Source organism: Nanorana parkeri, unplaced genomic scaffold (assembly GCF_000935625.1).
Source record: "Nanorana parkeri isolate BGI_ZX_2015 unplaced genomic scaffold, ASM93562v1 scaffold407, whole genome shotgun sequence".
NCBI lineage: Eukaryota > Metazoa > Chordata > Amphibia > Anura > Dicroglossidae > Nanorana > Nanorana parkeri.
In genome coordinates, this window is record NW_017306675.1 from 824,028 (window position 1) to 838,452 (window position 14,425).

General features: G+C 40.2%; 1 protein-coding gene across 1 annotated transcript in view; it reads left to right on the top strand.

The window, feature by feature from the left end:
* The window catches only part of GLI3 (GLI family zinc finger 3), a 227,807-nt gene that overhangs the window by 137,339 nt on the left and 76,043 nt on the right, over positions 1 to 14,425 (top strand). Inside the window, exons 5-6 of the mRNA XM_018559622.1 lie at positions 6,678 to 6,880; positions 13,315 to 13,467. Of these exons, the coding sequence (XP_018415124.1) occupies positions 6,678 to 6,880; positions 13,315 to 13,467 (356 nt within the window). The remainder of the gene's footprint in view (positions 1 to 6,677; positions 6,881 to 13,314; positions 13,468 to 14,425) is intronic.

The window sequence follows — 14,425 nt, forward strand, 5'->3', positions numbered from 1 at the left end:
GGGGGCCCCCCCCCCCCCCCCCCCCACACACACACACACACTGTCAGGGTTAAGTGCTCATTTTTGCTTTTGCCTAGGGTGTAAAAAAATGTTAGACTCACCTGAACCGCGCAGAAAGCTGGCTCCTAGACCTCTCCCTCCAGCCTCTCTCCTCCTCCACTGCACAATGGAATGTATGGTGTTCTCATGTCCCATACACAGTGTATTGGACATGATGACTCAAGGATCTTTAGAACGCTGGAGCGAAGGGGGAGAGAGGCTGGAAGGACTGGTCTTTAGCTGGCCATACACCTTACAATTATCTGCAGATTTTCTGTGGTCAGATGGAAAAGGTGCAACAGATTCCTCCATCTACACTAAACTGTGTGGATGGAATAATCTCCACCTGGGCCAATCTGTTGCACTTTTTCCATCTGACCACAGAAAATCTGGAGATAATTGTAAGGTGTATGGGCACCTTGAGAGCCAGCTGGCTCCAAGGTTCAGGTGAGTATAACCTTTTTATTTTACACCCTAAACAAAACCGAGCCCTTAACCTTGCAGTGCAGGGGTAGCCCCACTGCAAGGGTTAGGAAAAATATTTCCTTTAAGAGTTCTTTAAGACTTTTCTGTAGAATCACAGAGCCCCCCATCCTCTCTATAGTCCTCATAAGCAACATTAAAAACATCATGCTTGAAATGTTTAGTGCTTGGCAAACTAAATATTTGTCATTGTATGTGGATAGTGTGCCCATGATAAGTGGGCTGTCTGGGTGCACAAAAAACTGAATCGAGAATGTAAAATGTACCTGCAGGTGGTTTTTGGTTCCTGCTCTTTAGCAATATTAACCATTTGTGAACATGTGGCAATGTAGCTTTTAGTATAGTATAAATAATAGTTTGACAATCATTTTTCATGACTGGCCACTATATGGTACACTGTTTGTCTTTTTGTGTGGAATTTCCTATTGTAGGGGCAATTTAGATTAGGACTTTACATGGTGATGCAGAGGATGTGATTAGAATTATGCAATGTACGTATGTGATACCATACATATATTTTATGATTTCATTGGGCTTTGTATTTAATTTTTTCAAGAAAGGTTAATGATCTTACTTTGAAATGGGTTGGGGCAGAAGAAATAGGTATAAACATTTTAAACAATTCCAAATAAAGACTGTTTTGCTTTTTGAATATGTACTTATTGTATTTTCTGTATCCGGGTATATTTATGGAAGTATTTATTTTCATAGCGATTGTGCATACTTTGATGTAATTATGCCCTCACATCAGGACTGGCATTCAGTATCTTGTGTTGAAAAAGTTTGATACATTTTGTATATCGGACTCAAGTGAGGGAATGTTAAACAGCTTTTTACTGATGAGGATGTTGATTAACTCCAGTTGCTTTAAGCTGGCCATACACCTTACAATTCTCTGCAGATTTTCTGTGGTCAGATGGAAAAGGTGCAACAGATTCCTCCATCTACACTTAACTGTGTGGATGGAGTAATCTCCACCTGGGCCAATCTGTTGCACCTTTTCCATCTGACCACAGAAAATAATTGTAAGGTGTATGGCCAGCTTTAGATTGATTTGTGTATAAGATAATCCCTCCACCTGGCAACTCCAAGTCTATGACTAAGCTTATTATGAGTGAAATGTGTTAGAGGCAGAAGTCAGTTGGTCTGTCATGCACTGGACTGTTCATTAGAACTACTATGGTGTTTTTATTCTGAAGTGTGGATACTTTTCTTCTTTCTAATTTTGTGTCTAAAGTGGGGAAAGAATCACTAGAGGAGTCTGCACCCAAAGCTGGAGTTGTGCTGGCAAGTGTATCTGTAGTGCCGGCAAGTGTATCTGTAGCAGAGCACTGCATTTTCTTCAAAGAGCCAATCACGTCATTTCTGAAAAGAAGCAGTCTGATAGGAGGAGAAAGCAGAATGAGGGAGAGATGAGTTAATCACTATGCTCCATCTCCTTTCACTATCCAGTCACTGGCTGGGGCGGATCCAAGATTACCTGGATCTGGGCTCAGAGGCAGTAAATGGAATGATGCTGAGGACATCTAGTGACAGAAGAAAGTTCTGCAGGGGGAATCTCTGGAATGAAGCTGAATAGTTCAGAAAAAGTTGATTTTGTTATTTCATCTTTAAAGGGGTATTCATTTTTATTTTGTTGTGATCGGCTACAGTTCTGCTTTAAAGAGCCTGAAAAGGACTACTCATCCGCGCTGTATTGCTTGTGTGCTGGAGTATGTAAAGAACTAACTTGTGAACTGTTGTTGGGTGTTATTCTAGAAAATGATATCAGTTTTTGTAAACTGTTAAATAAATGACTGAATATACTTGCATAGAATGTCAAGTTTTTTAATTGGCCCATTACTTTGTGTTGCAGTCTGGATAAGATCACTGCATGGAGCCAATGTAATTTGGCAAGTAGCACGCTTTGTAGTTTATTTTGCTTTCGCCTTTTAAAAGAAAAACATTCATAGTAGCAGAAAATGTGTTTACTTCCATAATACTAAAATATTAGATAATATTCAACTTTTTAAGTAAAATATTACCCTTGAGACATGGGCACCAATACAGCATTAGTAATCCATGTAGGTGGTTTTGAATACTGCTATGCAGTGATCTGCATATGGTTGCAGTTTATTTTGGAGATAATTAAGGAGAAAATGAATGTGTATACATTACAGGAACTAAGACTGCTATTAAAACAATTATGCTATATTGCTAGTTATTATTTATAAAGATACAGGTCTCAGTATTTGGATTACCGTTAAAGCTAAAAAAAATGTTTTATACCCTTGAAGTGGGGTCCGTCCACACTGCAAATGTTGGCTGCTTGTTAAGTCTATGGGTAGTGCATTAAGCTGTAAACTTACCCTCTTCCTCACTCCAGCAGGCTTCCACCATGCTGTCCGACCAGTCCCCTAAAGCCTCTTCTCTTTGGCGCTCTGGTTGGCAGTCATATTCTGACATCTTCACATAGAAAGCAGGACTAACAGTCCTGCATTGTACGGGAGGGTAGCGAGGGGCCCACCCACATCCTGGGGTGTCGGAGAAAAAAGGAGAACAAGGAATATGGTATTACAGCTTATTCCTCTACCTCTAGACTTAACCCTTGCAGTGTGTGTGGGTTGGGAGGGTGCACGTCAAGTTAAAAGTTAAATCCTGGCATTCGGTTTTCAAGGTGCAGATCATGCAGATCATATGCAGATCAAACCTTGGATCAAACCGAGGGATAGGCGGAGCCCAGCCTACCCCTAATAAAAGCTGAAACAGGTAGTGTACAAAAGCTGCTAACAGGCCTTGTTTAGGCAGACAGCTGAGTAGTGGTGAAATCAGGTGGCTTATCTGCGGTCTTACCTCTCCCCAGCTACCTACTACATTTCAGCCGGACATGCTGTATACATTGCCATGGCCACAATGCTTTGCTTGCAGTTCCACCTGCCATGTGCCACCATATAGGTGAATAGGACTACGGTGCAGTAGTTCAGTGAACATTTCCCCTTTTCATTATCGTTAGTTGAACGTCGGGCAGCTGCTGCTTTGTCGCCCTGTGGTGAAAAGCGATCCACCGTAGAGCACATTTCAGAGGTGCTAGAGCCTGCCACCTGTCTAAATAAGGCCATAGAGTTTCCTGCCACTCGTGAACGGCATGTAATACTTGAGGCTATTTCTTCAGGTGCATGAGTATTTCTGAAATGTAGCCTTACATTACAATATCATAGATTTGGTTTAAGCCACCATTCCCACTTGAGCGTTTTGTTGCATGACAACCCTCAACATGAAGGGTCACACCTAAGCATTGCCTGTAGTTGTACAATTATGTGCTTTTTTTCAGGCAGAATTGTAAATTTTTGGCCCCATAGACCTCAATGCAACACCTTAAGTATGTCTAAAAAAACATGTGTCTCCTCCTAGTAACTAGCGAAGACAAAAACGCTCAAGCTTGAAATAAGGGTAAAAAAAATTGTGCAAAGAAACATTTGAAGCCACCTAAAACTGCTCATGATCAAGTGTAAATACAGCGAGGGAATGTAAACAGTGATGATATACAAAGCACAGTACCCTATGCAACCAGCTAATCTTATTAGTGAAAGATTAATCTCAGTTGGTTACTAGATTTTATTATACACTGTCCTGTGTGTCCCTAAATAATTCCATTGTCTAAAAGCGTATCTAAACCCAAAAACATAAATGTGATATATTATTATTATTATTATTATACAGGATTTATATAGTGCGAACAGTTTGCGCAGCGCTTTACATTATAAGAAAGACATTACAATCACAATACAATTCAAGACAAGATGGTAAGGAGGGCCCTGTCCGTGAGGGCTTACAATCTAAAAGGGAGGGGGAATATTGCAACATAGCAGCATTTACAGGGCTAAAACGATCATGTAAAAATATTACACCTCCTTTGGTATACTTTTTTTTTGCAGAAATAGTTGTTACAGCTTTAGCTCTTTATAACAATGAAATACCTGTATAACATTTAATTTAATTAGTGTATCTCTACAATCTGATTTTCTTTCAAAAGATATTTCAGCTTATGGTTTCAAAGTCAAAAAACATGTTTTATCATTTGTGCTAAGGGACAGAAATCATGCAAGGAATCTCTTTAGTTGTCTGCAGAATTAGTGATTTGGAAAGGCCACCCTTTTATTTAAAATTGGTATATTTCAGTGTTCAACTGCTATCAGTGTGTGCACAGGATGAACTTGTATAAGTTGTATGAGTTCCAGATCAATCAGATAGCAGAGGAATGAAGCAGAAAAGAGAGTATCACATCTACCATGCTTTGTTTCATTGGCTCTGGAGCTCTCTGGGGAATTGCTTTGATCTGTGATTAAGATATCTTTTGTGTTTAGCCTGGAAGACATAGTAGACCTGCCTCTAACATTAGATTATACTCTGTTTGGTGACATCTGCCAATAGCAGGCCTCACTATTATCGAAACAGATCTTCTACATTCTGTACTGAGGAGCTCTCTGTCCTCTTGCTGCATGTTATGTAATTACACTTGAGTTTGTGAATCTTTCTTCAATTGTGGTAAAATCCCACACAAAGACGTACTGTCATAGTCACATATTTGTTCTTAGAGCATTTATCTCATAAAAACAACTGTAAAAGTTTGACCAAGTTGCTTCTGAAAATATATTTTTTAGCATAACCTTTCAACAAGTTGTGAAAACATGCAAGGTTCAGTGTTAAACGTTTCTCAAATCCTCTTGCTCTCTCTCTTCCACTCCCTCCACATATCTATATAACTGCTTAAAGTGCAGCTGGAGCCAAAATGTTTTCTGTAGTTTGGGCTAGAGTGGAGAAGGATTAGACTACCTGTCAGGTTTTTATTGCTGTCTGTAGATTCATTCTCTCTATTTGTCCTGGTGACCGCCATCACCAAAAGTGAAAGTGAAATTCCCAATTTTTGGGTTGTCCTCAGAACAGGAATAGATGGGAAATCTTCCAATGAGGAAACACTAGTTCTGGTGACCCTGCTGACCACCGGGGATTTCCCTCACTTTGGAGGGATTTCCTTTCACTTCCTGTTCTGGCTATTGGACAGGAAGTGAAGGAAACCTCTTCAATGGGACACAGATGACAAAAAGAGTTAAGACCATCCCTTCCTCAATCCAAAACTAAAAAAAAAAACAATTTTATTTTTTTTACAAATGTGACATTGCTAGTTACTCAGTAAGAGCACAAAGCAATATTAAGAAGCCCATCCAAATTTAATACATTAACTGTGTTTGAAGTAAGTGAGACACTATTATATGTAATTTGCTATTATTAACAGCTGTATACGAAAATTTCCCAGGGGATCTCCTCTTCTCAGTGCATGGGCTCAGCAGTGCAGTAGATGAAAGTAATTTCCATAGGAGGTCTGCACACAGCCCTGAATTCTCTGATATGGGGTTGCCTTTTACCTATCTACAATGGAAATATCCAAACCTGAGCAAGGATCAAAGTGCTGTAACACATAGAAAGTAATCACTTTTTTTTTGAGGTTGTGGATTTGGGGTTCTTGGGGTTTTCATGAGCAGTAAGCCATAATCATCACAATTATGACAAATCACGGCTTGAACTATCTTGCTTTGCATGTAATGAGTCTATCTCATATATTAGTTTCACCTTTTAAGTTGCATTAGTGAAATAAATAAACTTTGCACGATATTCTAATTATTCGAGTTTCACCTGTATATACTGTATATATATTACACTATGACTGCATTAGATTTTTTTTCAGCTGTATTTTTTCTTTATTTTTAACTGGAGATACTGTGAATAATACACTTGCTGTCCCTCCATGTCTACACCTTTTTTCTCCCCTGTACCTATGGGGCGGCTATGGTTGTAATACAAGCTGGATATTATACATGTCTGCCTTTGTATCACTCTTTTACATGGTGGATTGATGAAAATACTGGTTTAAACAACAAAGGCAAGCTTTTTTCTGCTTTGTTTTAAACTCACAGGAAGCGGCAAGGATGCTGCATTATTGGAAAGATCAGCAGGTAATTTCTGTACTTGCTTAAAATGGTCTTAACTAAAAAGTAAAAACTATGGACCAGTGAGTTGCATTTTTGTTTTTGGGTTCAGATATGTGTTAAAGTTAAGCATATTTCTGTTTCTGAATTTGGATAACTAAATCTTTTTTTGCTTTATATCAATATTTGCAGGCCTTCTGCATTAGCAAGCAGCCCAACATATCCAGATCTTCCGTTCATAAGGATATCTCCACACAGGAATCCTGGAACACCAGACTCGCCATTCAGCCCTCATCACCCTTATATTAATCCATACATGGACTATATCAGATCATTACATAGTAGCCCTTCACTTTCTATGATATCAGCAGCACGTGGACTCAGCCCTACTGATGGTAAGTTATAAAAATATGTGGCAGAATGACTTTGTAATGGTAGTAGGAGAAAGTGCTCTCTATGTTTATCCCAACTGAGCCTCTTGAGGACAGTGGTTTATTTTATGCACAGAGAATGGTGCGGGAGGTCCTTCATAGAGCAGGTATTCTTTAAAGAACAATAAACAAGAGTAATTGAAGAAACAGATATTGTTTTTAGCAAAATAAGACCACATGCACACGACTGTAAACAAAAATCACATTTTTTGGAAACAAGTTTTTTGTTTACGGATCAGAATGCAGTTGTATTGTTTTTTTAATGAGTAATAAGGAAATTACATTGAAAACAGAGCAGGAAGAATGGAACCAGAATTGTATGCATTTAAACACATAGGTGTTTACGTGTCTAAATGCAAGCATTTTGTTGACCATCTACTCCAGAACTTTTTGGCCAGAAAAAACATTCTTATAGGATCAGTAAATTTCTTATGGTTGTGCCCATTTAGCCTAAAGCAGGAGTGGACAAATCAATATGGAATTTAGGATTCAGTCTGTCCAATCCAGGAGCCAGACTGATTTTTTTTTAGGCGCAAGCTCCTTTGATAACAACAGAGAAAACCTTGAAAGTTAGGTGCCAGATGCAATCTTTAAGAAGCACTGGCTACCAGTGACTTGTCCAGCTTTGAAGGTGAGAAAATTTCCACACACGTAAAAACAACTCAAATCTGTCGTGATTTCAGTTATAACTAACAAATGAGGATTTGGACTGTTCGTACTTTTATTATATAATAGAAGATTTTTCTATTCTGTTTTATTTTATTAAAAGTAATGCACAAATATTTCCTCGTTTCAACAAAGCCTATAGTAAACAGGCTTCTTCAGTGGTTTAAATAGAAAAAATGCAAATGTTTATAAAGATGTCCTGAAATATTCTTCTAGTCCTTAACCACATGCCACCCGGCGACCGTACATAAACGGCCGGACGTGCACCTTCTAGATGCGGGTGGGTGTCTTAAAACTTCCTTTGTGCATGAGCGGGAAACTGTCAAAATTTGAAACAGCTAGCGATGGCTGTTTACATACAAGCGGTCCAGCGTCTTTAGAGATGACCGATCGCTTGCATGTTGTGCATTTGTGTACCTTTGCCACCACCACTGCTGCAATACTGGGCTGCCTATGCTCCATGCAGGACCGGGGCTGTAGCTCTGTGCAGGGAGATACACGATCTCCCTCTGATCTCCCCTCCGGTGTTGTGACAGGTGAAGTGATGTTTGTTACATCCATGCCAGATCTCTGCTTCATCAGCTTCTTTGGGGGTTCCTAGGTGACATTAGGGGTCTTAGAGACTCCAGATGTCTCCATAAAGAGGACCTGTCACTGTAATTTAATATCACATATATATCACATAAAGGGCTTCTTAGTCCCCTATATGATAACAATAAAGTTAAGTGTAAAAAAAAAAAAAAGTCACAAAAAAAACCAACCCATATTTTTGTCCCACACTTATACGCGCAAACATGCATCGGGTGCGCCTACGTGCGAAAAATAATAAATGTTGGTCAAATTACTGCAGCGCTGAATACTGAAAAATGGCCTGGGCAGGAAGGGGGTGTAAACACCCTGGTCTTCTAGTGGTTAATGAGTGTCCCTTAGACATGTTTGTGAGGCTCTGAATTAATACATTTCTTAGCTTAAATGTATTGTCTACAAATAGTACATTTAAGAATGAAACCAAGCTGGATGTAAACATGAATTCATACCATACTGGGTAGCTTTCAGATTATAGCCATGTATTCATAGATTCACTGTCAGTTCAAGCACATTAGGTACGATCATCTTGGTGTAAAATGAGTCACCAGTAGAAGCAAATCTGTCCCTGTTCAGCATGTGAAAGGCATCCTCAACCATTTTCAGCTGGCTGCTCGACAGCAAAGGACATGTCTTATCTATTAGACACCTTAATAAATTATAGAAGATAAGGCAGCATGGTAGGAAATTGCTAACATTTCCTCTTCTACTTTTTCTAAACATCTTGCATTCAGTCTTCTCACAGCAAGCTCTGCTGTTGACGTGAGCCTACTATACATGGTGTATATAATTTTTTTTTCAGTTTTTTGTGTCTATACCTGTAAATAAGATCAGTAACATAAAACATAACAACCTACCACACCATTCATTTCATCCGTATTGTGTTCATTAACATATTGCAGAGAGACATGTTATTTGACAGCACCACACAGGGATGCGTGCATATGAAAAGTGACAGTTTTGTCAGTTACTTAAATATTCAAGACTAAACACCAAAGAATTGGTACACAGAAGTCATATAATTTGAGTAACATGAAAAGGCTGACATTACTGAAAGACGGCATACCTCACTGCTGGACTGTTGTCTCTTAGAAGGAGAGAGTGTGCATGTTTGCCTATTTAAAAGGGAATTTTTAGATTAGATATATGTATAAAACATCAGCTTGATGTAAATAATCTTATTCATTGTTTATGTTTTAAAAACCTTTTCTATAGTTAATTTGTTTCTAGATTTGTACATGGGGGCAGACAATTTGTTGACATTGTTTCCTGCTTTTCAATGCTATAAAATGGTTTTGTTTTACTACTTCTTCTCACAATATGGCCAGTATATGATGCTGTCCATACACTAATAGAATTTCTTTTGAAAAAAAAAAATCTTTCAATTTTCTATTTGTTATAATGGGTGAAAAATGATGATCATTTTCCACCATAGTGACAAAACATCATAGGAGCAGGATGGACATTTTTTCTCAATCATACAATATTCTGGCAGTGAATGTGGTCTTTGTCGGGCAAACTCCATTCAAAATTGAATGTTAAAATCAATCTAAATTTTGAAGAACTTTTGTCAACTCTTTGATTGCTTTATCGAATGCTGTGTGGAGATTTTTCATCTAAATGTCACTACAAAAATCTATGGCAAGACTCAAATCAAAGCAGTCCCTATGTGGCTAAATTTTAGCCAGTTGTTAATTAACAGTTGTTAATACAGCCAGTGCAACTGCAATGAGATATTGAGAGCTCTCTCAAGGGGTCAATCTAAAAAAAATTTAATACAATGATTAATACAATGATAAATATAAGAAATAACAAGGATGTAAGAGTCATATCAAAATTAACTTTAAGTTATGCGTTACTTTAATAGCTCAAATTATGCATTTGCTAAAATACACTACACGTTCTCTTTAAGATCACCAGGACAGTGCTGATTGGCATATGGACAGACATAAATACAGCAACAGACTAGCACACTTACCAACACTCTAGCTATAGTCATGCTGCACAGGGATTATATCACTTGGGGTACTGAAATTTGATGTGGAAATTCTGTTTTTTAACAGCAGAATGGCTGCTGTACAAGCTAGTAACAATAGCCTGTACAGCATCCGAAGACAGCCGAACAGCTCAGCTGAGCCTTACGCATATGCTTTGAAGCAGACCATTCTCCCTGCAAATGTCTGGTAGGAAAGTTAGGAGGGACCCTTCCGAGTTAAAAAGAAAAAGTGCACGGGGTTCCCACAAAAGTCATACAGGCCCTTTAGGTCTGGTAGGAATTTTAAGGGGGAACTCCACACCCAAAAATGGGGAAAAATGTGAGACCCCCCTCACCCCCCCAACCAAAAAAATTCTCAGCCAGAGCCTTAATCAAAGCACAGGCCTGGGAGGGCAGGGTCCCCCCTGGAAAATCACCTTGTCCCCATGCCGAAGGGGACAAGAGCCTCTTCCCCACAAGCCCTGAACCGTTGGTTGTGGGGGTCTGTGGCAGGGGGACTTATTTGCATCAGGGTACCCCCTGTAATAAAGGGGGCACCCAGATGCTGCCCCTCCTTGTGAATGAATAAGGGGTATGTGTACCCCTACTTATTCACTAAATGGTTAAAAGTAAATAAACAGACCAGTGGTTAAGAAAAAATCCTTTAATTGATCAAATAAAAACAAACATTTTTAATAAAAAAAATAAAACACCAAAAATTAAAAACAATTAATCCACCGCCATAACACAAAGGTCTTAACACTTTAGTGAGTAGAGGTACATAGTACCCCTTTCTCATTCACAAGGGGGGCAGCATTTGGGTGCTCCTTTTATTAAAGGGGGTACCCCACTGCAAATAAGCCCCCCTGCCCATAGACCCCCACAACCAACGCGTCAGGGTCTGTGGGGAAGAGGCACTTGCCCCCATTGGCACGGGGACAAGGTGCTTTTCTAGGGGAGACCCTGGAAAAGCACACTCCCAATGCCGAGGGCATGTGGCCTGTTATGGTGCAGGGAGGGGGCGCTCGCTCATCCCCCTTTTCCTGCCCTGTCAGGCATGTGCTTGGATTAAGGGGCTGGTTGGGAATTTTAGGGGGACCCTACTTTTCCCCCCATTTTTTGGGGGTGGAGTTTCACCGTAAAATTCCTATAGGGCCTGGTATGACTTTTGGGGGGAACCCCACACACTTTTTTTTTTACTTTTTAACTTGGGGTCCCTCCTAACTTTCCTACCAGACCTAAAAAGTCTAGTATGGATCGCGAGGGGGACGCCATTTATTTTTTCTTTTGTTTAACATTTTTTATTCTGCCCGTGTTCTTCACTTCGGTTCAGCCGAACATGTTGAGTATGTTTGGCTAAACCGAAGGGAGCTGAAGCCAGCCGATGTACGGCTGTTTTCAGCCAATGTACGGCTAAAGTCAGCCATACAAGGCTGAAGGGTATAGCCGAACGGCGTTCGTCTCACTTTACTTCGGCTCGGCTTTTCACTCGGTTGCCTACGGCAGCTTAGCGCATAGCCCCCTTACTTTAACGAAATGTTAGTGTTAAAGTGAATGGATAGTTGAGGTCTTGAAAACGGTGGTACTAGCAAATACTGCTTAAGCACACCACTTTGTGTTATCCTCTCCCGTTCCTCATAACAGTAATTGTCTATCAGACAGGGCTGGATTTTGCCTCTTGTGAGCCTGAAGCAATGCTTCCCACTGTAAGCAGTTCTCCCCTGTTTTCTCCTCACTGCTTCTCTTAAATCACATTACAACCTCTTAAGCACCTCAGCAAAATTATAGGAACCACCACATTTTAACAAACCCTCTGCTGTTTTAGTAGCCCACTACAGTTTTAATGCCTTGAGATGCCATTCCAAATGGATGGCAATGCACTGCATTGCACGCATTATCGCAACACATTTGTGTGGATAGGCCCTAGAGATCAGCACAGCTAGCGTCAGTCACGTGATCCTCAATGCAAAGCTGCTATGCAAACAGAATATCTATGATTGTGGACTTCAACAGCCATTTTGGTAAAGCTCATGTTACGATTAGGCAAAGTTATTTCCGTAGGGAACCAGTGGCTGTGAATTGCACCATCCTGCATTGATGCTGTGCAACTAGGTGGAAACCAGTAGAGGCACAATTCGGACAGAAAACATCTGTGAAGGCAAGTTCCAGTGGACAATATAGGAAACTTGCTTTCCAGTAAGAACAAGGCAGACAGATCATCTGGTGAGACTGCATGAGCTTGTGACAAATCCCCATGTAGGCCAAAAGCAGTTTTTTTTTGTGTGTGTGTTTTAAATATATTTCTCTTTTCTGAGCCTCATAGACACTTGGTCTATAGAAAGTCTAACCCTACTGGCTGGGGGTATGCTTGATGCTAAATGCATACGTTTGCAAACCATTGGACTAGGTGACTGTTTTCCCATGTCTATTTGTAGCATAAAGCTTTAAAAAGTTGTTTTACATCTTTAAAGCTCAGAGAGCATGACTTTGGAGGGGAGAAAATACTCCTACTGTAAGTGCAGACATGGCAGAATGCCATTCATTTTAGTCAAACCTGTAACGAGAAAAATACAGTAGCTTAATTGCCGACTTCCTGATTGCCTTGCTGATATGCTGACACTGTCTTTAATACTCTCTAAATCACTGACCAGCAGTGTGACAATCAGGGGAGTCAAAGAAAACCTGAGCCAGTGAAACAAAATATTCAAGTAAGTGGGTCAGTATTACAGCCAAGCAACAAGAATTTTCTGGAGTATTGGCCAGCATGGCAGCTTTCATGTTTTACTCATGTTAAGTTTAATTTAATAATGTATTGTTACAGTAGAGGATCCAGTTTGTGGCGTTTGATGAGTGTATTTATATATGTCCACAGTGTATCATTTTATTGATGTCCTATTTAAGTACATTTTGTCAGTTGACTAACATTTTCTTACTTCAGGTGATGTAGCAGAAGAAATATAATCACTTCAGCTGGTATAGCAGAAGGGAGGTATACATTCTGAGTATTGAGCATATTGCATCAATCATAGGATGCAAGGGTATTATATACTTTCATACCTCATTTGACTTTTAATTCATAAGCAGCTACATATGTTTAATTTGATAGAACAGTGAAGATTGTACCCATGGTCAGGATTTATAATACAGTCATGTTCTTCTTTGTACCTTTCAGTTCCACATGCTGGCGTCAGTCCCGCGGAATATTACCAACATATGGCGCTACTCGCAGGACAACGAAGTCCGTATGCTGACATTATTGCTTCACCAACAACTCCAGGGGCTGGAGCCGCTGCTCTTCATATGGAGTATCTCCATGCTATGGAAAGTAAGTAACTCTTCTTGGCTGAAAGTGAAGTGCAGCTGAATCAAGGTTATTCCTTTATCTGTGTTTTGTTTATTAGCCTATAACATACATCTTCCTCATATACAAAAATACTGTGCTATGGTCAAATGATGATGATGATGATTTACAAGAAATTTTCTAGGCAAATAAACTTGGGATTTTCAGGTTAAGTTTAAATTTGCCTTACATTTGAAAGTTGCATTTTAAGTGAATTACAAGTTTTGTGGCCTGGAGCATTTTAGCAGATTGCCCCAGGAGAGGCCAATCAAGGAGAGCAAGTCAGCTCTTGGGCCTCTGGGCCACTCTTATCCAGGCCACTTGCACACCATGGGGTCTATTCACGAAGCTGCCGAGGGCAGCCGAGTGAATGACCGATCTGAAGTGAAGTGAGCCGAACACTGTTCGGCTATTCACTTCAGGCTGGTACGGCTAATTTCAGCCGTACATCGGCTTGCTTCGTGTGGCTTTGGGTCGGCCGAACATGCTCAGCATGTTCGGCTGACCCGAAGTGCAGAAGGAGTTCGACTCAGCCGATCCAACATCTGGATCGGCTGAGCCGAACCTCCGGCAGGCTTCTCACTGCTGTTCGGGCTATTCTTAAAGATCCTGAACAGCAGTGAGTGAATAGCCGAATGCCGCCGAGCGGCATTCGGCTCGGCTGTTCTGCTCGGTCCCTCAGAGGGACCGAGCAGAACAGAAAAAGAGTGAAAAATTTTAAAAAAGTAAATAGCAAACGATTGTGCGGAGCTAGCAGTGACAGCTAGCTCCGCCCAATAGTTTCCTATTGTCCGGCGGCTCTGCTGCTGTCAAAAAAAAAAAGAAAAAAAATATTAAACTAGCATTGTACCCGCCCCCTGCTGATGGACCTGATGGAGAACTGCAGCAGAGGGCGGGTACAATGCTAGTTTACTATTGGCTATTGCAAATTGAAATAGCCAAT